The sequence below is a fragment of the Rattus rattus genome, chromosome 9 (genome assembly GCF_011064425.1).
Source record: "Rattus rattus isolate New Zealand chromosome 9, Rrattus_CSIRO_v1, whole genome shotgun sequence".
Taxonomy (NCBI): domain Eukaryota; kingdom Metazoa; phylum Chordata; class Mammalia; order Rodentia; family Muridae; genus Rattus; species Rattus rattus.
The window spans coordinates 62,793,331-62,819,332 of NC_046162.1; the positions used below are offsets into that span (position 1 = coordinate 62,793,331).

The window sequence follows — 26,002 nt, forward strand, 5'->3', positions numbered from 1 at the left end:
AGCCTTTACTAGCCAGCCAGTGGCAACACGTGGCATGCTGGATCTCAGTGTAGTCCTAAGCCTTTCTTGGAGTGAGATCTTAAGCATAATAAAACATACACCGAGTCGATATTCTTTAGTTAATAAGAACCACTTATCCAGAGGCAGAACTACACAAAGGTTTCTCTATGTAACTCTGGCTATCCTGGAATTCACCCTGTAGATGGGGCTGGCCTCAAACTTACAAGAGATGCCTCTGCCTCTGCCCCTGCCCCTGCCCCTGCCCCTGCCCCTACCTCAGTGCAGGGATTAAAGGTGTGCACCTGGCTAAACCTGTATTTAAAAAAAAAGAGAGACAAATGTTGGAGAGATGGCTCAGTGGTTAAGAGCACTCACTGTTCTTCCAGAGGTCCTGAGTTCAAATCCCAGCAGCCACATAGTGGCTCACAACCATCTGTATGGGATCTGATGCCTTCTTCTGGTGTGTCTGAAGACAGCTACAGTGTACTTATATACATAAGATAATAGAAAATGGCATTTTTTTTTATTTACCCACTAACTGGTACTGGTGATTGAATGCAGGTCCTGTGTGCATTCTTAGCCAAGCACTGCTCCGCTGTGTTACACCTTGTGACACTAGATTGCCCATATTGGCCTTGAACTCACTCTGTAACTGAAGTTGGCTTTGAATTTGTGGAGCAATTCTCCCCAGCATTCTGAGCACTTTGGTTACAGGCCTATATCAAACTGCCTCATCCAGTTGCCTGAGTGTATACTGTACCTATATACTGACAAAACTTCCAAGGTGATGCATGGCTGCTGTGTACTTTTATAAAGTCATTATGAAGTTACGAAACACGAAGCAAATAGTTCTAAAGAGAACGGGAAAGTGACGGAAATCTCTGCTACAGTGTGCTGTTCTAGCACCCGCAGATCACCATATGTGTGCTGGCGGCAACTACAAAATAGGGACAAGTGGTCCAGGTTTTAGTGTCACTTGTTATTGTGCGTTAGGTCTGAAAGAAACCAGGAACAAATGACTAACTGTGGTGCCCACTGACTGTCAAAGTGGATGACAGCCAAGGTCTCAGCAAGTAAGAGTCCCGGTTCCTCTCTGCATTTGTCACTCTCACCCACTACCCTAGACCTCTATAGACCCTGAGCTTCCCTTCCCTCTAGCTTCTCTTTGCCTATAAGACTCAGCCATTTTGACTACACGCTGTCTGCCCTTTTGGTCTTTTGTCTCCCTTGTTCTTCTCTTCATCTCTCACTCTGTCCCTCTCTCTTTTTTCTCATGACTCTGTCTATTCTGCTGGCCATGTTCAGCCAGACTCTTCCATATGCCCCTGACTGTGCTTTTCCCTCACATCTACCATAAGAACCTCGTCAACAATTTCTACCGAGTGGCCATGTCCCCACTTTTATTTATTGTGCATCTTTTGTTACATTGATTTCAGGTAGTCAGTCCATGTTTGCTATACCTTAGGGGTCTGGTGAATATAACCTCTCGTTTCCTTAAAATTCCACATCCAGCAAGGAGGTGGTGGCACCCACCTTTAATCCCAGCACTTGGGAGGCAGAGATCTCTCTGAGTTCCAGGCCAACCAGAGCTACACAGTGAAACCTTGTCTGGAAAACCCAAAGATCCTCCCCAGAACAAACAAACAAACAAAGCTCAATCCAGATCCACTCTTCAGGCTTCTAAACCACGCTTAGGTAGGAAACCTCCATGAGTGACATTATTCTTGCCGGCCAAGGGGTTAAATTCACGTGTCCTATAGACCGCCCCATCCCCAGGAGTGTGGAAGCACAAAGGCACAACCCCTCGCCTACGTAATCACTCAGTCTCCACCCCTGGGAAGTCCCTACCGGGCTCTTATCCCGGAAGTCCGCGAAACAGAAGTCCGGAAGTTCGAGAGGCTGTTCTCTCTCACTAATTGTCGTACACGTTCCTCGGTTCTGGCAAACGTGCGTGTCCTGCAGCGTTTCTGGTTCCGATCCGTTGTGTCCTGTGCAGGTCACCGCTTGCGGATCTGGATCGGGCGCAAGGCAGATTGAGCAAACCGGGCGTGTGCACTCCTCAGGAGGAGCCAGCGGAACGGCCGCTTGTGGAGCTTGTTGGTAACTGAAGCCAGAGGGAGGCAAGTTGTATGCCTAACTAGAATTCTTGAGGATGTGGGTGGGGTACGACGCTTGATTGCCCCTGGGTATCCAAGGAGCCACTCAGAACTGGGACTTAGGGTGTTAATCTCCAGAGGTTTTGCCGCAGTGTCCTATTAATTCGGATGCATTTGGGCCATTGTTAGGTAGTCTAGACTCAGTAACAGGGGTCTGACAGCTTCTGATTGTAGACTCATACACGATGTACTTTCACTTCCCCTTCTTGGTGGGAAGAGGAGTTTCTGGAAGATTCGGGTACGGTGCCGGAAGCCTGAGTTGTGTGTGTGTGTTTGCGTTGGGGGTTACTAATGGAACAACTTAAAGATGAGGGTTTAGTCAAGAAAAGGGTTTACGAGACTGGGTCTTGGAAGTGAGACCAGGACCAACACTGAATTTATGGGCTTTGTAGCCCCAATGCCCATACATAATCGTGAGTTGAGGCAGGCTCATAAGAGAAAGCAGTTCAGGGCCTTCTGGGGACCTTCCCTCGGCCTCCTGACTGGACTGATGAGGTGCTACTTATTTGCAGTGGTTGCAGGCTTCGGGTGTGTTTTTCCAAGCCTGGTCGGCTGTGCAGTGGAGCCCAGGTTCCAGGGATGTATATGCAGGTGGAAACACGTACCAGCACCCGCCTCCATCTGAAGAGGGCTCCCGGCATCCGGTCTTGGTCCCTGCTAGTTGGTAAGGCTTCCCAATTTTTCCCCACACAGCTCTAAAAGGTGACCTAAACAGCTTTTTTGTGTTCTGTTAGAGGCTCTCCTCAATTCAAGGCCTTGATAAAGCATGCTTCATTAACTCCCAGTGTGCTTTTTCTGTCAGATAGCATGCAGACCCCCTTGCATGCTAGGCACACTCTAACATTGAGATGCCCTCCCGGTCTTGCATGCTGGACACACTTCTTTAACACTGAGATGCACTCCCAGCCTCTCTGCTTTTTTTGAGGTCACTGTAGTTTTCCTTCCATATGATCGGTTCACGAAGGTCATGGGTTCACATTTTTCCTCTTCCCTGTCTCAGACCTCTTCATAAGCGCACTTAGCCTCTTGTACTCTCCCTCCATAACTGCCTATTAGAAGGTTCTTGTATCTCAGGGACAGCTGCACTTGTGTTGGCTGGGCTGTACAGAGTTTGAGGTGAGGCACTAGCTGTGGCTTCGGCAGCATTGCTGTAGGCTGTCCTTATGATATATATACACGCCCTTCTGCGGGTTATGCTCTGTGTTATTATTCTCTAACTAGTCTTCATCCCTCATCCCACGTAGGTAATACCTACCTACATCAGGGTCACTTGTGCATGTTTCATTTGTTTGCAGACAAGTCCGGTGAATGCCATGATGGGATATCTGCTTTTTACTTTATTTTTAAATTATGTGTATCTATATGGGGGTGGTCTATGCGGGTGCACATAGGTGCCTGTGGAGTCCCGAAGAGCATTAAGTCTCCTGGAGCTGAAGTTACATGAGGTTGTGAATGCCCTGACATGGGTGCTGATTACTGAACTGGGTCCTCTTGGAAAAGTAGTATATGCTCTTAACCAGTAAGCTCTTTCCAGTCTCCTTGTCCTCCATTTTGAAACAAACTTCTTAGTTGTTTTCATCAGCTCTGCACTAGGTAGCCTCTACCTGCTGCCCCTAAACAAGCTGTCCTACCATGAGACAGGCCTCCTTGCTGGCAGCTATCGCACTGTGAGGAAATGGGACTTCCCTTGGCTAGTTAACAAGGTCCTCTCTCCTTTCTCTACAGGAATATTATCCACTGGCCTGGCTGCTGCCTATTACAGTGGAGGTAAAGTATTCTTTCCCCATTAGCTTCCTTGCATTTGGAAATGAACAAAAAGCAGTCACCTGTGAGCAGTCTTGGTGTGTGTGGCTTTGGGGTGGCCTCTGCCTTGCCTTATGTGGGAGATGACCCCAGCCCATGCCTTGTACCTTAAATCTCTTCCTGTGTTACAAAGCCCTCTTGGAAAGCTCTTTAGCATTTTCCTGCCACCTTGCTACAGAGAGGAAGCTACAGAGACATGCGTCCCATGTCTATGGCAAGGCTGTATAGATCAGAGTTTGGGATATACATGTTTCTGGTGACAAAAGCACATTACCTAAGCCTCTAACCTGAGCCAAAACAAAGGCTGGGCTGGGAAGGACCACCTATGGACACATCACCTTGGCTCCTGTAGCTAATGAGCTGATTCGCTATGTCTGCTTGCAGATAGTCTGGGCTGGAAGCTCTTCTATGTCACAGGCTGCCTCTTTGTGGCTGTACAGAACTTGGAGGACTGGGAGGTAAGATAGTACAGTAGTGCCCTTCCTGTTCGGAGGCATCTGCCCCAGTTCAGAGGTATTGGGTTACTTGGACTCAGGCCTTCCCTTGATCTTGCTTGCAAACATCTCTAGAAGCTACTCACAACTGTTTTCTCCGAGGTTCTGGGTAGTACATTTTATTTTGTTGCAGGCTTGCCTCAATCTCAAAAGCAAGCCTATTGCCTCAGCCTTCTGACAGGCATAAAGCACCACACTCAGCTCACAGTAGTGGGGTGTCGTGTCCGTGTCCCCCCCCCCCCCCCCCCCCTCTGGGGTTGTTGCAACAAGTCTGTATTGTCCCTAGGCTGGACTGGCTACACAGGGCAGGGATCTGTGAGAAATTCTGCAAACTCAGACTAGCTCCTAGGCTTTGAGGTTCAGGGGTTGGGGGCTTGGTCTTCACTATACACCTATAATAGCTGACAGAAATCTGAACCTGTTAAGTCAGGTGGTATCTTTTGGGGAAGCCCCCTTCCCTTAGTCTTGAACTTGTCAGAATTCATGAAGCTTCCTGACTGGGGCTTCTGCATTTGTTTAATGGCCTCATTACCATCCTTTCCTTTTATTCTTTTATTTACCCAGTACTGAGGATTGAACCTGGGGCCTCATACCTGCTGGGCAAGTGCTCTACCACTGGGCTAGATTCCCCAGCCTGGTCCTGTTCTCACTCAAAGAGAAAAGGACATCCACTGTATCTGCTTTCTCTCGTGTGCCCCTTACTCACAGGGGAGTACCAGACGTCAGGCACAAAAGTAGGCTCTGGAAGAGTCCTGGAGGCTTTGGGTTTCTACTGGGCAAGCTTTGTATTTGTACCAGTGTGGTGGGGCTGTACCTCGGCATCAGCTTGGCTCTCTACCTAGAGTTCTGTGTGTGGTTAGCATGCATTCGTTTGCAGGAGGCCATTTTCAACAAGAGCACTGGGAAGGTCATCTTAAAAACATTCAGCCTCTACAAGAAGCTGCTGACTCTTCTCAGAGCGGGCCACGATCAAGGTAAGATGTGGGAACCTACAGGTTGGTGAAGGTTTGGTGAGGCCTGGATGGCTTGGGTCCAAGTTCAACTGCTCGAGGAATGAGAGTCCCCCAGACATATCCTGGCTTGCCGGGACGGATCCAGACAGGCGTTTTGCCTACTTCAGGACTCAGCCTGTCAGGAAGGATGGACACTCCTTGGCAGCTCTCCTAGGTTGGGCGAGGGTGACAGGAGAAGGGTCTTCAGGAACCACTTGGCCTTTCTTGATTATCCTGTACCTGATTGTCAGCTCTGCCAGCCCTGCAGTGAGAAAATGGTTAAAGGAACCCCGCAACCCTTGAACTTATGGGCTTGGAAGGTAGCCTAGTTATGAAGTAGCAGGTTCTCATAGGTCTCCCCCCATTATGTATCCACCTCAGCTACTGCTCATTAAAAATATGCAAGTAGGGGGTTGGGGATTTAGCTCAGTGGTAGAGCGCTTGCCTAGTAAGCGCAAGGCCCTGGGTTCGGTCCCCAGCTCCGAAAAAAAGAAAAAAGAAAAAAAAGAAAAAGAAAAAAAAATATGCAAGTAAACTCTATGTGCTTTTAACATGAAAAGTTAGGCCCCAAAGCATCCAGGCCTCTTAACTCGTATCGAGCGCTGGCAGCGTATAGCTGAATGTGGCACAGATGAAGACCAGAGCTGGTTTGTGGGGTGTGAGTTGGTGCACTGTTTGAACTTCCCCATAGGCTGCTTGTTGGAAGCCCTTGCACATTTGAGAGCCAGTACCCACGGGCTCCAAGCCACATGGTCATCCCCCTTGTCACTGTGACAGTGAGATGAGATAGGTTTCCCAGGGGCTCTTGGGAAAGCAGTATTAGCCATGTATTAGTTAAGCGATGGTTTCTCTGTGCACAGAACTAACTAGCGGGGCCACCCCACTGGAACCAGACAGGTTTTCCAGCCTTAGGTAAAATCAGACAAAAAGGACATCATGAAGATGGCAACTTGAGCTTAGTGATCCCTGTTGTGGGACTGCTCAGGAAAGCCAGTGTCTGCCTGAAACTGCAGCTGTAATGGGTCTCCTGAGTATCCTTATCCAGAAGTTAGTCTTGGTCCACAGTCCTGAAGGTGAACTAGTAAATGCTTTTGTCACTAATGCTACTCCCACTGTTTAGCAGGCTGTGCTGTGCATGGCATAGGTTGAGAGCATTGGATGAGAGCATAGGGAGACTGCTCATCAGCAAACCCTTCTGTCCCCAGTGGTGGTCCTGTTGAAAGACATCCAGGATGTGAATGTGGAAGAGGAAAAGGTCCGTTACTTTGGGAAGGGCTACATGGTGGTGCTCCGGTTTGCAACAGGCTTCTCCCACCCCCTTACTCAGAGTGCAGTCATGGGCCGACGCAGGTAAGATTGGTATAGAGCAAGACTGGGCTATCCCTTAGTGTTTCTCAGTGTTGTAGACAGGGTATGGGGCTGTGATCAGGATGTATGTGCTTAGGAGCAGCTTTGCTGCAGCTGTCTGTAGAGGAGGCATCAGAACAGGGTTGGGGGTTTAGTGAGAGTAGGACTGAGGCCAGAGATACTGGGCTCATTTGAGACCACGGGGGCGCGGGGTGTAGGTGTATTGCAGGGGATGAGATAGTGTGGGTCTTTTGTGGTGTGTTGTGGAACTGCACCCTTTGCCAAGGTGACCTGCTTTCTTGATGATTGCCTAGTGACGTGGAAGCCATTGCCAAACTCATCACTAGCTTCTTGGAGCTGCACCGCCTGGAGAGCCCCTCAGAACGGTCACAAAGCAGCGACAGTGAACCTGATGGCCCTGGTGGCCAGAGCTGACAGTGTGGAATGGCTGCTGGTGAATGTCACCCACTTCTGATGCGTCTCCGACTGACTTGCCGATTATAAGGGTACGGGCAGACCTTGGACACCTGCCTATGGCTCCTTGGGCAGTCCTACTACAGACTACTCGCCTTTTGCTTGTTTACGCTTCTACACTTTGCAGAACCATGGGCTAGGCCTCTCCCACAACCCAGAAAGGCTGCATCTGTCAGGATGCAGGGGGTGGATGCTACATCCAGGGGAGGGCGAGGTCTCAGAAGTTAGTGCCTTCCCCGTGGCCGCTCTGGGTTGGGCAGCACAGCCGGGTCTGCATAAGCTCGCCCAAGGGCAGTCTGAAGTATAAGATGCCAAGCTTTCTTCAGCATAAGCCTAGTGCCTGCCTTCAAGATGCCTTGCCACCCCAGGCTATTGTAGGCAAGACTCCACTTCATAGTGAGAGTGAGACACCCACACACAGGTAGGAAGGACCCACTCCTGTACACACTGATGTTTACTCTCCCTGACCATCCCTCAAGATGGACACTCTTGGTGGTCAGGAGCTTCCCTGAAGGCAACTATGGATGCTGAATGCCTGGCCACAGAACTCTCAGAGAAATCAGAGTGTTGCTGACTACCCTGTTCCTTCTCAGACCACTTGTCTGAGATCCCAGCACTGTTGTAGCACAGCTGTCGGGAACGGAAGGCTCTCCCAACCCAACCTGGGAAGAAGTTGCTACTGGAGGAAAGGTCACCTCTTTTGGTTTTTGGCATCCTGCAGTCTTTAAGACCTGGGAGCTCCTTTACAGAAACTGAGTCTTAGCCTTTCAAGCCTTGAAAAGACCTGAAGAAAATAGGCATGTGGAGACACAGCCCTGTCAATCCCAGTGTTCAGAAGTGAGGCGGGAAGAAAGTTCAAGGCCAGCCTGGGCCACGGCCTCTTCTAATAAAGTTGGTACCAACCACTTACGGTCCTTTTCTGCTCTTCTAGTTTCCTTCTGAGTCGACTCAAGTCCCTCAAAAGTACACTGTTTACTAAGTTTCCAGCTAGAAGCTGTGGATCTCTGGTCTACACAGAGCTCCTCCAAGCCGTATACCCATACCTCATCAGGTGGACCTGGGAAATTGAAGAGTTACATAGACAAAGAAGTTAAGGCAGCCTTGAGGCTACTGCCCCTAGGCTGAGCACAGTAGTTAGGCAAGAACTATGAACAGGTCTTCTGAAGTGACTGCTACTAGTCCCAACTTGGGAACATGGTCCCTTGAACATGCTAAAGTGAGCTTTCTAAATGGTTAAGTTAGAGATTTTTCTCCCCAGATGAAATGTGAAATATAGCTTGTTGGTTTTTGGCTTGTTGCCCACAGACTCTTAAGGTACTTTAGACAAGAGAAGGAGGAGTCTGTCTCTTAGGTGCTGTCATTTCCCCTTCCAGTATTGCCCAGTGCTGAGACTCATTCCTTGGTGAAGGCATGAATTCTCTATGGTGGTAAAAAGTTGATCCAAGTTTCTGTTGGTGGGACTTCCACTTCCTGGTCTTTTTATTTCAGAAGTAATAAAGCTCTACGTGCAAATTACAAATGTGCCTTTCTGTTTTCTGCTTCACCCAAGGTTACTGTTCATTCAGTTGGAGAACCTGTCTACACAGGGCTCCGCAGGAGGAGCACAGGCCCCGCCTGGCTGGGCCACTGAGAGAAATCTTGGTGTTGTCCAAAGTCCTATACAGGGCCTCGGCCCCTCAGGGGTTCTGGCCTGTGTCCCAGCCTGGCTGGTGGGTGGTGGCTGTTGGGCGGCCGCCTCACCCAGGTCCTGCAGCAGACCCTGCAGTCGCTGCATACTAGGGAGCACATTCTCCTCCAGCCACTCTTCAATGGTGTCCGGGTAGAAGACCAGCTGCAGGGCTGCCTCCAGCTGCTGCACGAGGTTGTTCCACCTGCTTAGAAGGCTGGGGGAAGACAGCATCCATGATTTGATTTAGCAGTGTTTCCGCTAAGGCTCAAGTTTGCATAGCTCACCCATATGCTCAGTCCCCAGAGCCAGTGCCATTCCATGCCTCCGTTGAACATTGGGACAAAGTAAATGCATGACTGGTCACATTTTAACAAGAGCACGCCACTGCCTGGCAGTTTTCCTCACAACCATGAATGGGTCTGTTGGCAGCATGTAACACTCAGTACAACTGTACTCTCACTAGCCTAGTTTAGAGTCTTGAACCAGGAGAGGACAGTGCAGGCAGCCTGGGACTCCAGCCACAGCGCACTTCCCCAGGTTGTACCAGGAAATGACAGGGCCAGCATGGACCCCAGGTGGCCTGATTTCAAAGATGAGCCTTGGGTCAGCCTGGGCATGTGGTTGATAACTCTGTCTTAGGCCAGGAACCACTTAGATTCTTGCTAATATTAGGGGAAGTGTTACTAAGCATAGACTATCAATTCATCCAAGATTTAAAGCTGCAGGACCTGGAGAGCCTGTCTTGTCTTGCATTAACACTGATAACCATAGTCATCGCTACTGTGTGTGTTTGTAAAGGGGACAAGGAGTTCAAGGGGCTGAACACCTGGGAGGATATGACGGTGGCTACCTGAGTGCCTCTGGCTGTATGTGCTGGATCATAACAGGATGAACAAGCTTCCGCCTGCGATGGTAGGGGCTGAACCAGCCAGTGACATACCTGGAGCAAATCCAGACAGTGTCAGTAGAGCCAGTAGTGGTTTGGAGGTAAGGGGAGAGGGGCTGGCTTAAGAATCTGGTAGAAAGTTTTAGAAGTCTTTCTTTGTAAAGACAATGTCAGGAGACATCACATGGGAGCCACTTACCTGTTCCTCTCCAGAAGTGAATCCACAGAGCTGCGCAGGTGGAGACTAATTTGTGTGACGAGGGCATGGATGTCACTGCCAGGGAAGGAGCCAGCTCCCTCACTGCCGGAGAGTCACACTAAGAACAGTGGTCCCCAGAGGGAGGGGTGGGGGAGTGTGGGGGAGCGTGGATTACCTTACGGTATCTGTTATTTCCAGGCTTGAAACCCCAAGGAAGCGTTCCACTCGCAGCCTAACGTCCTCGGCAAAGCCTCCTGAAACCATCCACAGGCAGAAGTGGTCAGAGAGAACCCCTGATCTTTGGGGGCTATGGGCAAAGGGCACAGCATCTTGGGGAGCCCCAGCCAGGCCAGCCAGCTGCTTTTCATTAAACATGAGAAAGATATTTGTTATGCATCGTTGTAGGTAGTAGCACAATCTGCAGGAGCCCCTGGACTCACCACACAGTCCATGTACAAGGTCCAGGCTCAATCAAAGGTGGAGTATTCTAGAGCACCTGAAATAGGTTATGAGGCCAGGGCAGACACACCTCCAGTCAGCACAAAAAGCTGTCTCAGGAAGCCACTGACAGATGGTTCCTGGCTCTGCACTGAGGGGCCTGGGTTCCAGCATAATCACTCTTCAAACCTAGGAAGGGCTAAAGCCAACACTGCTGACATCAGTGCCTCTGCAGTGTGGGTGAGGGCTGTTTGTGCTTGTTATTTCCTTGTTTTTCTACACATTCTAAACACTTCACAATGAACAACTTCCAGGAAAAAAAAAAAGCTAAGACCACTTCTACACCTTTCCTCCATGCCACAGCTGCTAACTGTTTTGGGGACCCGTCTTTACAGATGGACTCCTACGTAGTCTTACAATCTTCATGGGCATGGTTCATTTCGCCAAGGCTGCATGGCCTACCGCTCTGAGCACTGCCCATGCCTGTTTTCTGCAGCCATTTGTTTCCTCAGGTCATCTGGGTGTAGGAGCACTGGGATAAAGGGTCCTGCAGCAGAGGGGCACCCAGTTCTAGAGAGGCCTCAGAACACTCAAGCAGCAAACAGAATCTGCATCTGCACTTGAAGCATGAATTTCTTATGTCCTTTCTAGCTTCCCAAACTACCTGAGATGCAGGCTGAGGATTAGGGTGTAGACAGTCCCGGAACAGTGGTATTTAAGCAAATGGGCAGACTAGAAACATTACCTTCTTTATCCCTGTGAAGGAGCACAGTGCAGACAGAACAGGGCAATGACCAGGGGAAAACAGCAATTGGCTCCTTTCTTCCTGTTTGGCTAAGAGTAGGTAGTTGCTAGAACTGTCGGCTGGAACATACCATGTACAAGTGACTGTAGACAGGCAGCCAGGGATGGGATTCCCACAGGGAGCAGCTCACACAGCACAGAGAAGTGGTCGTACCTATGTCCAAAAGAAGACAATTCAGCTCTCCAGCCCTCAACCATTTCAGTTTGATGAGGATGCCCAACTTGGGGTGCCCTTTCTTATGTTTTGAGGGTTCTTAGACTAGAAACCACTGTGGGCAGACTGGTATATCCCATTACCTGGCTCAGGATTTCCAAAGTGGGTTCCATGTCATGGGGATTTTGCATTAGGTCTGCTATGATGCCCCGGGGAGGAGCCTGTACAGGGGAAATGGGCTCTCAGCACTGGGGCGCACTCCATAGCGTATGCTTGATGTGGAGCTTCTGTAGAGCCTTTATTATCCCTTTTCCTGTACTAGTCCACCTCCCAGAGGTCTTTTCTGTGTCCTGTATCCTGTCTATCCACCTCATGCTTTTCCACAAGGCCCCAGGTTAGAGCAGGCATCTGATCTCTCCAGTGCGTGGGCAGAGGGCCTCCACTAGCCTGGCCTCTGTTTCTTCAGCCATAAGTGGCTAGAGAGATGCCCCTCAGGTGAGGCAGACGGAGGCTGGCAGAAGGGCCAGCGATTACATCACTCCCATCAGTTGTCCTTTACCTCTGTGAGTCACTAGCCACTACTACCCCATACATAGAAAGGACTTCACTCTCTGTGAGAGCCTTGCTTTAACTCAGACCTCAGTATACTCTACAGGACTTCACTCTCTGTGAGCCTTGCTTTAGCTCAGACCTCAGTATCACTCTCTGTGAGAGCCTTGCTTTAGCTCAGACCTCAGTATCACTCTCTGTGAGAGCCTTGCTTTAGCTCAGACCTCAGTATCACTCTCTGTGAGAGCCTTGCTTTAGCTCAGACCTCAGTATCACTCTCTGTGAGAGCCTTGCTTTAGCTCAGACCTCAGTATCACTCTCTGTGAGAGCCTTGCTTTAGCTCAGACCTCAGTATACTCTACAGGAAGGCAAGTGCTTTCTAAGTCTTCATGAGCGTCTCTGAAGCCAGCATCCACAGTGGGCATCCACTGAAACCATGAGCAACTCCAACGACACTCCACACTCCACAGCCCCAGGTGGCTGAGCACCCTGCTCTGCACTCAGATTCTGGAACCTGTGGAGGTCCCAGGGGACATCTTTCCAGCCCCAGGGGACATCTTTCCAGCCCTTCCTGGCGGAGTCGACAGCTTCAACCAGTCTAGCTCAAAGGTTGAAGCCTGACAGTGGGACTTGGCCAGAACCAAAGACTGGGTTCATCTATTTCTCAAAGGGATTGACATCCTAAAAGAACTGGGACCAATCTTCATGCCCTGCTACACACGTGACACACAGTATCACTCATGGAATATGCAGACCACAGAGGCTGCATGCTCGTGACTCAACCACTAGTCTCCTCAGCAGAGTTAGTGAGGCAAACACAGGGGCACGGAGACCATGATTTAGGAAGAGGCAAGACCAGCCCTAGACAAGCTGCCATGTTTGGTGAGAGCTTACCTCTGCCAGCCAGTCAGGATGATTCCTTGTAGAGTATCCACTGGCCCACTGCCTGCCACCTGCAGCCACAGCTCATGGTTTCTGATGTGGTGCTCAACAGGGGGCAGAGCCTGACTGGCCCCTGTGGCTCCCTTGAAGGCACTGGCAGCCCACAACCTCTGGAAGCCACACTCCTGGTATTTTCCTATGAGGAAATCTAGGCAAGAAAGCAAGCAGATTAGCAGCTCTCACAGGGAGGCCCTGGATACACAGCCTAACCAGAGCAGCTGAGAGCCACACCTATTCTAGCGGAGAGGAGACACCAACCATTCCCACAATGCCTGTGGCTTATTACTCATTAGGAATAAACACTTCAGGAAGAGCTGGAAAGAACCTGGGATGATCTGGAGCCAGCAGGGATCCCATGCCAGGACAGGAGGCTGTGCATGGCCTTTCTGTTCCATGCTGGTCAGCTAAACTAATGTGGCAGGCTGGATAGTTCAGGTTACAGGGTTATGGAGGACTGGGAAACAGTCATGCAGGCACATGTACCGTGAGGAATGAATGTATTGTGAGCAACCTGTACTGACTTTTGCTGTGGACATCCAGGTCAGCTCCATAGTCCCAGAGCACAGGCTCCACCAGTTGAGGCACCCCAGACGCTGTCAACAGAGCAAGGCCATGAGTGTGGGAAGGACCATTCAGGTCACACTCCTGCTTCTTAGACATATTTGTTTTGATATAGGGGTCTCACTTTGCTGCCCAGACTGGACTTGCCCTCTAATCCTCCCATCTCAGCCTCCTAAGCACTGAGATAGCAGTCCTGTGCTATTATGCTCACCTCTGCACATTCTTTTAATGTTAAAGTTATGTCAAACTTAAACCACCCTCTCAGGTCTAGTGTTCTTAAGTACAGCTTGCAGCTGTGCTAGGCTTTTGGCCATAAACATCAGAGCTACAAATGATGTTGGTGGCTGCCTGTTTTTGTGAGGCTCTAAGCTCTTCTCCAAGCTGCCTGCCTTGCAGCCTCGGGGCACTGGAGCACATCTCTGACTCATTAACATAAAACGTATACTAGCCTCACAGAATATAGGTGCAGCTGGCCCTGGATCTCTGCACTTAACCTCAGGGTGACGTGTTCAAGTGCCAATCACCCAGGCTGGGGTAGGTGCTCTTCAGCTTTAATCTCCAGCTTTGGGCCAGTGCAAACGTTTGGTCCTGGCATCTCAAGGCTGGCCACAGAGTACACATGGACTAAAGCTATCAGAAGCACTGGACACGCCGATGGCCCCTTTGGGCCTGTCAGAAGCTATATCGATTTCTGCTCACACTCCTGCAAGGTTGCACAGTGACTTGAGGGAAGGACAGAAGCCAGCATTTTCACTAGAGCATACATTAAGAGCTCACTTCCAAGGCCTCTGGAACTTGAGGTCTTGGGCAGCCACATGTAAGCCCCATCCATACAGGCCCTGCCAACCTTTGAGCTGTTCCTGAGGGATGTCCCGTAGCATGTCATCCCACACCAAGGGTGTTATGCCAGGATGCTGGGTCAGCACATGGCTGGCTACCACCTGCATGTGGTTCAGGCACAATTTCGCATGGCTGTTCTGTTCCTGCTGTAGCCACTGTTTTGAGGTCTCCCCCTCACCCAGGTAGTAGACCTAGGAGGAAGAAACAGGATGGTATTGCATCTGTTGCCATCCTTAGGACTGCAGGGTTCACACCTGTCCTGAATCTTGGGGTGGCTGCAAGTACAGAGGAGACTAAGAAAGAGGCTTAGCTTCCTTGGTTTCCACAGGAAGACTGCCTTTCTTAGAACAGATTCACTTAGGACCTCTGCAGGTTCAAAGCAACTCTGCTCAGAACACTAAGAGGCAGGACAACCCTGTTATCGCACTGAGGAGTTGGTGGACATGTGACCTACTGTGCCATGGCTTTCCCTGACATGTGATAATGCTGATTAGCCTTGTCCTACACTCATAATGGCAGTGAAGAAGCCAGACACGGAAGGCAACGGGTAGTGTAATTCCATCTGTGAAATACACATACGCACGCGCACACACACACACACACACACACACACACACACACACACTTTTTTTCTGAGACAGGGTTTCACACAAGATTATAAGTTGTATTATTATTCTCCTCTTTTTTAGTTTATTTATTAACTTACTTGCATTGATATTTTGCTCACATATCTGACTGTGTGAAGGTGTCAGAAAACCCGGGAACTGAAGCTATAGACAGTTGTGGGCTGCCATGTGAGTGCTGGCCCTCTGCAAGGGTAGCCAATGCTCATAACTGCTGAGCCTCCACTCCAGCAGACCCCTCCTATGAGACAGGATTTCACGTAGCCTAGGCTTGTAATTCCCTATGCTATGAAGTCTGCTGCGTTACAGGTGTGGAAAACCACCTCTTACCTTCAGATTTCCTTATTTTGAGATACCATGGCCCAAGAGGACCTAGAACTCACTCACTATGTAGTCCAGGTTGGTCTCAAGTTTGTGACAATTCTCTCCACAATCCTCCAAATGCTAGGATTACAGATGCCAGCCACTATATCCAGCTCTGATTTACTTTTAAAAAACGGAAACCTCAGGATGGAATGTCTATAAAACCAGGCAGAAGAAGCCTTTGTCTCAAAGCCTACCCCAGCCCTGCCCACATATCTGGAATCAAGCAAGAGAAGCAGAGGAGTAGAGGCTAGCCATTGGATGGGCTAGGTAAGCGGACATACCACAGATGTCCCAGAGGAACACTGCTCCCAAGCAGTGCTTCAAGATCCAAGTATAGCAACACCCTTCCCGTCAACACCTCAAACTGCACGTCGTTGGTGACAACTGTCTGAAAGGGCATGCATTTGCTCATGGCTAGGGCTGGCTCTGTTCCTGTAGGAGGAGGTAAAGAAGCCTGGTCCCTGGAGGATGTCATCTGTACACAGGATACCTTACATGGGCTCTGCAGGACTGTCCTATGCCAGCCAACGCTCCTCTCCAGAGAATCATCTCCCTCAACAGGCCTGTCTCCTTAGTAGTCCCTGATCATCTTCCTAAACAGGCCTATGGCCTTAGCAGTCTTGCCTTTATCCTTTAGTATTTGTACTATTTACTTAAACAGGTCTGTCCCCTTAGCAGTCCCTGCCTGTATCCTTAGTACCTGGACTATCTATTTAAAAGAATCCGTAGTGCCTGGCATGGTGACACATTCCTATAATTCTAGTGTTTGGCAGGATGAGACAGAAGGAAGAGTTCAAGCTAGCCTAAGTAATGTAATGAGACTGTAGCTCAAAAACTGTTTTAATTAAATTAAACCAAACCAAATCAAAAGAAAACAAACAGGGTGCTGAGAGATTGCTCAGTGGCTAGGAGCACTAGAAGTCCTTCCAGAGGATGCAGGTCTGATTCTCAGCACTCATTACGTGGCTCACAACCACCTGTAACTGCAGTCCCAGGTGACCCTGACGCCCTCTTCTGGCCCGTGGGTGTTGCGTGTCATGCCACACCGACTGCACACAGGCACACACGCAGGTAAAATAGCCACACACATAAAATAAGTAAGTAGATAAATATAGAAAGAAAGGAAAGAAGCCATGATGTGGCACGTGATTGTGAAGAAAAGAGCTGCAGACCTTGAGATCACAGGCACTCACCTCATCACAGCCGATGTGGAGCCACCGGACATCCCTGTGTAGCTCCAGAATTTGGTCGATCATAGCTTGTACCAAGGCCAGGGACTCAGCCTCATGAGGGTTCAGGGTGTTGGGGAAGGGAGCCACTTCACGGAGATGAGCAAATGCCGCATGCTTTAGCACAAACTAAGGACAGAGATGGAAGTCGGTGCTCAGGCATTGCAGTCCCCTGCGTGTCCTTGTCAAGCACCCCCAGCTTAGGTGGGTTCACTCAGTGTGCCTGACGGCCAGCTGGGTGGCCTGCACAGACCAATCCTGACTCTTCCAGATGTCTGCAGCGGAGACCAGCTTCAGAGCTTCTGATTCTACCTGAGCTGGTTCCTCAGCAGCCCTCTTCCCTCCTCCCGTCCCTCCCCTTTCCCCTCCCCTCCCCCCTCCTCCTCCCTCCTCCCCCCCCAAACCCCGCCCCCTCTCTCTGTGGTGTTGGTACTTTAACTCGGGGTTCTGCACATGCCAAGTAAGTTACTTTCCAGAGCCAGATCTCCAGCTTCTTCTTCTTCTTCTTTTTTTTTCTTTTTTCTTTTTTTTCGGAGCTGGGGACCGAACCCAGGGCTTTGCGCTTGCTAGGCAAGCGCTCTACCACTGAGCTAAATCTCCAACCCCTCCAGCTTCTTCTTACTTCTATGATGTGCACCTTGTTAGGGTTAGGGGTCTGTGCACCACATGTGTCCAGTGCCCACGGAGGCCGGAACGGGGGCATTTGATCCCTTAGAACTGGCTGTTTTGGGCTGCCTTGTAGGTGCTGGGAATCCCTTTTGGGTTCTCTGGAAAAACATCAGTGCTCTCAACATCAGTCCTCCCCCCCCCCTTTAAATTTTATTTTAGAGGAGTGAATGAAGCTGCATCCTACAAGCCATTAAATCAACACCATGTTTGCCTCTCAGTTGTCTGTCTTACATATGAGGAATAATTTTGAATACTGGTAAAAGGACATAGTAAAAAAAAATGGAGGGGCTGGAGAGATGGCTCAGTGGTTAGGAGCACTGACTGCTCTTCTAGAGGTCCTGAGTTCAATTCCCAGCAATCACATGGTGGCTCACAATCATCTGTAATGGGATCTGACGCCCTCTTCTGGTGTGTCTGAAAACAGCAACAGTGTACACATATAAATAAAATAAATCTTTAAAAAAAAAAATGGAAGGCTTCCTTCCTTCCTAGTGAAGCTGTACTGACCAAGAGTTGTGCTCTCTGGCTGCTTACAGATTGGTGCTGCTGAGAACAGGAGTTCAGGCAGCACTGAGCTGCTGCTACCTACCCTTCAGGCCCCGCTGCCCTGCGCTGGAGCCCAGGCCATCTCTGAACCTCACCTTCATACCTGTAACTGTCATTCCTCCCACTCACCTCCATGTGTCCAAATGTCTGTACCAAGGGGACAACTTCCAGCTCACTGAGTCTGGCCAGGCGCAGGATCTCTGTAACTTCCGAGGGGCTGGGGTATTAAGAGTACACAGAGGCTTGTGTCAGCCTGGCTGGCACTCCACTTTTGCCCAGCCCAGCCCTTGCCCCTTTGCATCTTCTGTGAACTGGCTACAGAGTCACCCTATGCAACGAGGTTGGCAGACTGGCCCAAGGGCAAAACTTATTCTCAGCTACTTTTGTGCGGCTCCTAACCTAAGAAAGGGTCCCCTCACTGCCCCCACTGAACCCCATTAATTTTAAAAGACAAAGATATTCACTGTTTAGAAAACAGTAGAGCACAGAAAGCAGGCAAACCTACAGCAGGTGCATGTGCAATGGAGAACTGGGAACCCCAGAGCCAAACCACCCTCTAGCATGGTGGTCATGCTCCTGCCTGAGCCATCCAAGTGCTGGTATTATAGGCAGTTACCACTGTGCCTAACTAAAGAATCAGCAAGGGTCGTATCTATGCTCTCCTGACCTACTTGTGTATGCTAGGTAAGCACTCTACCACTGAGCTACATCCCCAGCTTCACTGATTCAGCAGCTAAAATGTCCTTGCATAGTTGTTTTAGTCTTGATTCCTATGAAAGGCTTAGTATTTTCCCACTTTCTTATGCATTCCAAGGTTAAAAGTCGATCTGCAATATGCTGGGGAGATCAATCAGTGGTCGAAACGCCTGTTGCATAAGCAAGAGAACTAGAGTTCAGATTCCCAGATCCCAGGTAAACGCTAGCTAGGTGGGCATGGTGGCTCATCTCTACTTCCAGAGCTCAGAGGGCACAGACAGGGGATACCAGAGGAAGCTGGCTTGCCAGAGTAGCCAAAATGGTGTGTTCTGGATTCAACCAAAGATGATGCTTCAGTTAAATAAAGTGGAGAGTGATAAAGAGTTGGGATGTCAACTTCGGGCTCCCACATGTACTTACACACAGGTGCACCCATACACATGTAAATATAGACACTCCTGTGAACACACACACACACACACACACACACACACAAAACACATGAGGAAAACAATCCCATGTGGCTATAAACACAACCCAGGCCCAGCTGTCCCGTGACTTCTTACTCTTCCTTGTAGGGTCAGAATAGATATTTACTTTCTCTTTTAAATGCTTCCTGGTTGCTGTTAATGTACATGTTTTACTTAAAAATATTTTCTGCACATGTGTGTGTGCTAAATGTATGCATGTATGCTCCATAACACAAAGAAATCTCTCAAGCCTCTACATGCTTTACTCAAAGCAGGAGGAAGGATTGTAGGAACCAGGGGGATCAAGGATACCATAGAACATGGCCCACAGAATCAACTAACTAAGGCTCATAGGAACACTGATCCAGCAGCCACAGAGCCTGTGTAGGTCTGAGCTAGATCCACCACATACATGTTGTAGTTGTGTAACTTTGTGTTCTTGTGTGACTCCTAACAGTGGGAGAAGGGGCTGTCTCTAAGCCTACTTTTGGGACTTCTTTCCCCCTACTTGGCTGCCTCGTGCAGCCTTGATATTAGGGTATGTGCATGGTCCTATTGTAACTTATTATGCCATGAGTGGTTGATATCCCTGCGACGTCTGTTCTTTTCTGAAGGAAAACAGGAGTGGATCCACGGGAGACAGGAGGTGGGGGTAGGGCTAGGAGGAGGGAAGGGAGGAAAAACTGCAGTTGGCATGTGATATATGAGAGGATAATTGTGTGAGTGTCTTGCCTGCACTTGTCTGTATACACATTTTTAACTGCCTTGTGAGCTACCACGTGGGAGCCGGGAATGGAACCTGGTCCTCTGGAAGAAGATTTAGTGCTTTTTAACACCTGAGCCATCTCTCCAACCCAATGTTTTATTTTTATAAGTGTTTTAGGTTTGTCTGTTTCTTTGTTTTTGAGACAGGATTTCAATCTGCAGCCCAAGGTGGCCTTTAACTTTCAACAATCATCCTGTCCCAGCCTCCCATGTCCATATATATATAAAGACATGCACATAGGGAGACAAAAAGGGATGTAAAATGTTAGTTTCCAATTAGCCCACCCAGAGTATGCACATGCCTTCCTTGTTGGTGGCCCTCCCCTCGCCCGCCCCGAGTCAGCATCCTCTGCTAGCGTTGATACCTGTATGCGTGCTTGGCTCTCAGCAGCTGCAGGTGGCCCTCATAGGGAAACATGTCTTCATACTCAATGAGGAGACCATTTGCACCGAGTGCATGGAACAGGGGAAACACCTAGATAGAGACAGAGAGTGTTGGAAGGGTGGCGATCTGAACAGCACAGGACTCGGACGAAGTGTGCACCTTTTCCGTTCTAGGTTTTGGAGAGGGATAGGAGCTGATATTCATATTTCTCTTGCAAACGTTAAATCCAGGTTGTGTATTTCATGCTTTGCACAGGAGTGTTATGTGCCATTGGATAGCAATAAACAACGCTGGTTCAGACGAGGAGGACTTGGGCCAGCTGGGAGAGTCAGCTGGAGCCAGGCCAGAGGGGTCTGCCACACAAGAACCTGTGTGCTGTAGCATAGGGGCACCAGAACAGCTCTGAAGAGATAGATGAGTTCAGTCCCTGGGAAGGAAAAGCAGGTGTGGGTATGTGTGCGTGCATGTGTTCATGTGTGCTCAGGCGTGCAGGGGTAGGGCTCAAAGTCTCCGAGCTCCTTCCTCCCATTTTTACCACTTCCTTCCTTATCTCTAGGAAAAGGGTAGGGATTTCCTTATCTTCAAGGAGTTTTGTGCCTACAGAATACTTGGGATTGGTTTATTTATTGGTCTGAGATCAAAATGTAGGCACCAATGACGGGGCCTCTATCTATGTTTAAAACAACTCTCAGTCTCCAGTGTTCTCTGTGATGTGTAACATGTTTTCTTTCTTCTTTTTTTTTTTTTTTTTTTTCGGAGCTGGGGACCGAACCCAGGGCCTTGCGCTTCCTAAGCAAGCGCTCTAACCACTGAGCTAAATCCCCAACCCACATGTTTTCTTTCTTAAAGTGCAGGAAAGTTCCCACGAATGCCCAATCAAGGAAATCATTGGTGGCTGAAAATCAGCTGGAGATGATTCACAAAATGGGTGTTGAGTGAGTACAAATCAGAGGCAACCTGAGCAGGAGAGAAGTAATCTGTCAATCTCTGAGGTAATCAGGGGTCAATGCAATGATGGTGGCATGGCTTCCCCTGAGCTCCCCGTGGCCTCCGTACACCTGTGTAGACCTCCTGGGCAGCTCCTGCTGTGGGCTGGGATGTCTGAGAGGCTGGGACTAGGGAGGCTGGGACCGCACAGCCATGAGTCTTCTGGGCTTTTGTGTTGTAGATGGTAACAGAGGTTTTCACTGTTAGGCTGTATAAACATGGCCATAAGCTAACTTTTACTTTTCTTTTTGTCTGGAATACTTTTCACTTGGAATCATTTCACTTGCGAATGCTCCGATTTATTTTTCAAACTGCTTTAAGAACTTAGAAGACCATAACTCCGACCCCACCAACCCAGTTATTAGTAACCCCTTAACACTCTTCATCCCCAAATTTTCCTGTTTCAAAACGCTGTGGCTTGGGTCAGATATACACTTTAAAGTACTTTTTTGTTTGTTTGCGTGTGTGTGCTAAATGTATTTTCTTCATGTGCGAAGAGGCCGGAAGTCTACTTTGCAAGTGCTGAAATTATATGTAAAAGTCATCCCCAACCCCCCCCCCAAGCAGATAGAAAATAAAATTTTAATACATTTATTGTGCGTGTGTGGTGGGGGCGGGGGTGGGGGAATGGCGCCCACGTGAAGATCAGAGAATTTGGGGAGTGGTTCTCTTCTTCCTATATGTAGGATCCAGGGAACAAACTCACCTCATTAGGCGGGCAGTACTTTTATCCGCTGACCACCTTACTCTTCTTGAGAAGATATTTTTAAAGCAGTATCTTGTGCTAATTTTGAGTCAGGGTCTCACTATGTAGACCTGGCTGGCCTGGAACCCACAGAGATCTGACTGCCTCTGCTTCCCAGCTATATATTGTCCTTTTGAGACAGGGTACGACACTGCACTCCAGTGCATAACCCTCTTGCCTTCTCCTTATATCAGCCTCTTAAATCCTGTAATTCCAGGACTTGATGTAACCCCAGGATTCAGATTCTTCCCCAGGTTGTACTGCCTTGAGTTACTGTAGATAGTATTTTGTTAGAATTACTGATAGCTTCCCTTTTTATCTTTCCTACTTCTCCCTCCACCCTTCTTGGTGGGATGTGTGTATGTGTCAAAATAGGGGCTCTCATGTAGTAAAACCTGGCCTCAAAGTTACTATAGCGCTGGTCTATATTACCAACAAGCCTTTTCCTTTTTCTTAGTATTACTGTATTTCTCTAATGCAGAATTTGTTCCCATAATGTATGCTTTTGTTTCTTCAGTTTCTTTGGGACATCTTTCCTTCACAGACAGCTCTGGCTGAGGAATAGTGTGGTTCTTTTCTCTGAGGATCATCTAGATGTGGCAGGGGGAGATCACGTGTGGGTTGATCCCTTATGGGCTCTGTAAATGGGCCGTGTATCTCAGGTGCTTTCTCGATGGGGTATGTTCAGTGACTAGACATACTTCTAACCCTTTAAGTTCATCACTGTTCTCTTTTTGTTGTTTGTTTTTGTTTTCGAGGCAGGGTCTCAGATAGCTGACCTTGAACTTGCTATGTAGCTGAAGATGACCTCAAACTCCTAACCCTCCTGCTTCTGTCTCCCAAATGCTAACTACAGGCACATACCATCATGTTTAGCTCTTGCTGGTTTTTTTTGGGGGGGTTGGGGGAGTCAGGGATGGGGGGGGGATTCTCTGTGTAGCCCTGGCTGACCTGGATCTCACTCTGTAGACCAGGCTGGCCTCGGACTCAGAGATCCACTTGATTCTGCCTCCTGAGTGCTGGAATTAAAGGAATGTGCCATGGCTGCCTGGCATTTGTACTGAATTTTAAGGACCTGCACCAAGAATTTAGTTCTCCTTTTGGATCACTGACCCTAAGTTTGGCCCCATTACTTGGCTTTGACATACTTATTGATGCTACTGTTACACTGCCAACTCGACCACTATATATCAGATATCGGAAATGATACATTGATTTTTTTTTTTTACCTTTACCCAACGAGCCATCTCAATGACACACTTTTTTTTTTAAAGTTTGTCCATTTTATGTGTATGTGTGTGCCTGTGTGAGTTTATGGCACCAACTGCATGGAGGTAGCCATAAAGGCTAGAGAGCATTGGATTCCCTGGAAATGGACTTATGGGCAACTAGCTGTGAGTCCCCGGATGTGGATCCTGGGAACTGAACACTAGTTTTCTGCAATGAGCCATTTCCTTGGTTCCTTTTGAATGTGTACACTTTTGATGGTTTGGGCAATTCCTTGGTTTCTAAAAGTGAGTGTTTTTTGAAGACAGGGTTTCTCTGTGTACAGCCCTGGCTGTCCTGGAACTTTTTTTTTTTTTTTTGGTAGACCAGGCTGGCCCCAAATTCAGAGATCTGCCTGCCTCTACTTCCTGAGTGCTGGGATTAAGAGCAGACCACTATGTGTGGCTGATATGACCTTCTTGATTTGTGTGTTTTATAGTTTTCTAGGCTAAATGAGTGGCAAACCATGTCCACAAATCACCCAGGCTGCTTACAAAAGAGCTCATGATTTTTTATACCTCTTCATGTTGGATTTTGCCATTTACTTCCAAATACCATGCTTTTTATGGTACACTACTTTTATGCTTCCAATTTAGTCTTCATTTCTGAATGTTCCCTCTCAATTTATTCCCGAATTCTGCAGGCAGCAATTTCACATCCTTTTGTCTAATCGTCCCAGTTCAGTGTCTTCTGCCCCCGATTCTGAATTTCTTTGCTAGCTCCTTCTATCTTTTATCTCACCCAAGTACCTTGCTTTATTTTGCTTCATGGTCCTGTTACACACTTCACTGTTTCCGTGCTATTAAGGCTGTCATCTTTTTCTGCCTTTTTCTCATCTTTGCTGTCCTTCTGTGTTCACGTGGAGTTTAACCACAATCTACTTATTATTCACGAGGTACTACGGACTGATCTTAAGGCTTCCAAATGTCAGGCAGGCACTCACAACACCACTACACCTCATACCCACCAGTCCTGCTCATTTTAAAGAACAGGTACGTGTGGTTGGGATGGAGATGGGCCTCTGACCGGGCTTGTCTTCTGTTGTTGCCATGGGCATTAGGTACTCCAACTCGGTATGGTCACTCCTGAGGCTGCCGTGGGTGTCTGCCTCCTTTCTCCTGGTTATCTGAACATTCTCTTTACTTTCTCCCAATGTTTTGTCCTTATTTGAGTCTCTGATTTGAGTCTTATGGTCCTGCAGAGCCTCCGTACTTTTTTGACTCATTTTATACACTCCTCCTCAAATTCAAGCCAGTTAAAAATTTCTCCCAATTCTTTCTGGATGTGGGTAACATCTATCTGGGAGTATTTTCTAGGTCTTTTGGTCACAGCATCGATACAATCCCCTTTCCTCTTTGCTTTATCACCTTCCTCTAAGGCTGCACACCCCACACAGGCTTTGTGGAGCCAGGATGCGGCTGTGCTTATTCCGGTTTTGGAATCTGTGGAGCTACCTAATGCCTAAACCTTTTTTTTAGTAGTTAACTGAGTAAGTTAATAACCGACTCTGTGTGTGTGTGTGTGTGTGTGTGTCCCTGTCCCAAACACATGTGGGGGTCAGAGGACAATCTGCAGGAGCTGGTTGGTTATTTATTATTTATTTATTTATTTATTTATTTATTTATTTATTTATTTATTTATTTTTGTCTTTTCATCTGTGACTCCAGACAGGATCCAAAGAGGAGGTGCAGTTTTCCTCTCTGGGTTTTATGGAGACTTCCTTTACCCTTCTGTGTTAGCCTCTTAAAGTACTGAGACAACCTTAAAAGGGCACAGGAAAGGGCGAGGAGCTGGTTCTTGCCCTTCATAATACAAGTCCCCAGAACTCGGACTCAGTTATTAAGCCCCTCGGCAAGCACTTTTACTGCTGAGCTGTCTTACCCGTTTCCCACACGAGACAATGTCTCATATGGCTCAGGATGGTTTTGAATTTGCTTTGGGATCAATACTGGCCTTGATCTCCTGAACTGCCTACCTCTATTTCTGAAGTACTGGGGTTACAGGCGAGCACACTGTGCTCATGTTGAAGAATCTATGTCTGCTGTTAGAAATGACTACAAATGACATGGCTTCAAATAGCGGGCTTTCTTTCACAGTCCTGGAGGCCAGGACTCTAGTTAAGGAGTTGGCAGGCCATGCTTTCTCAGAAGGTCTCACGGGAGAGTCCTTCTTGTCTCTTCCAGTCTTAGTTTGTGACAGTATCACTTCGCTTCTGATGTCTCGGGTGTCCTTACTGAGGTGCCTTCTCAACTTTATGTCTAAAATCTCCTCTTTTACCTGAGTTTGGGATCCCTAACACTCATATAAAAGCCAGGGATGGTGGTGTGTGCCTGTAACCCCAGCACTGGCAGGGTAAAGACAGGCAGATTCTGGGGTTTTACCGGCCATTCTGTCTATATGAAATGGTGAGTTCTAGGTTCAGTGAGAGGCCGTGTCTCCAAAATAAATAAATAAATGAATAAAATAAAAATGTTATTGACCTCTGATCTTCACATGAACACATGGGAGAGCATACAGACCCCAAACATAATCAATCCACTTTTCTTATTCAGGCTCACAGAACCCCAGTATGGCCTCATCTTAACTGGTCAATTTTCCAAAGACTATTTTAAGGTAAGGGTATATGTACAGGCACCAAAGTGCAAAGACTTGAACTCATCTTATTGGTGGAAACAATTCAACCACAGCAAAGAAGTCATGAGTTCCTCTGTTCTTTGTGCCGCCCAGGTGTTCTGCCTGGTTCTGAGGGGAACTGAGAGAAAATGAAAATGATCCAGAAGGCCTCAGGGCTGTTTGACCAGTGCTCAATTCTGCAGAGTAAAAGGTCATGAGAGGTGAAGGGAGTCCTTACCTCAGAGAGATATGAAACCTTTGGAGGTGCCCCTTTAAGGTCCAAATGAACTAATCTCATCTTAAATGGTGTGGAACATGTCATTTTTTTTTTTTT

The 26,002-nt window shown here is 48.3% G+C and overlaps 2 protein-coding genes and 1 non-coding gene across 3 annotated transcripts; 1 reads left to right on the forward strand and 2 right to left on the reverse strand.

Annotated features, from left to right (window-relative positions):
• Window positions 1–1,867: 1,867 nt before the first annotated feature.
• LOC116909851 (cytochrome b-245 chaperone 1) lies at window positions 1,868–8,785 on the forward strand. The gene is made up of 7 exons (XM_032913577.1): window positions 1,868–2,120; window positions 2,669–2,820; window positions 3,882–3,923; window positions 4,344–4,417; window positions 5,331–5,427; window positions 6,651–6,795; window positions 7,107–8,785. Exons 2-7 carry the CDS (start codon window positions 2,736–2,738, stop codon window positions 7,225–7,227), a joined length of 564 nt encoding a protein of 187 aa, XP_032769468.1. The 5' UTR covers window positions 1,868–2,120; window positions 2,669–2,735; the 3' UTR covers window positions 7,228–8,785.
• Window positions 8,786–8,838: 53 nt separating this feature from the next.
• On the reverse strand, window positions 8,839–25,998 carry Hexd (hexosaminidase D). The gene is given in 13 exon segments (XM_032913585.1): window positions 8,839–8,974; window positions 8,977–9,149; window positions 9,786–9,875; window positions 10,021–10,122; window positions 10,196–10,274; window positions 11,334–11,416; window positions 12,860–13,055; window positions 13,429–13,500; window positions 14,316–14,499; window positions 16,491–16,655; window positions 17,871–17,958; window positions 20,038–20,147; window positions 25,907–25,998. Coding segments are annotated over 13 exon segments (1,458 nt in total). The 5' UTR covers window positions 25,991–25,998; the 3' UTR covers window positions 8,839–8,942.
• LOC116910726 lies at window positions 24,709–24,829 on the reverse strand. The gene has a single exon (XR_004389246.1). It is a non-coding gene; the product is annotated as a small nucleolar RNA SNORA26 (small nucleolar RNA).
• Window positions 25,999–26,002: the final 4 nt, after the last annotated feature.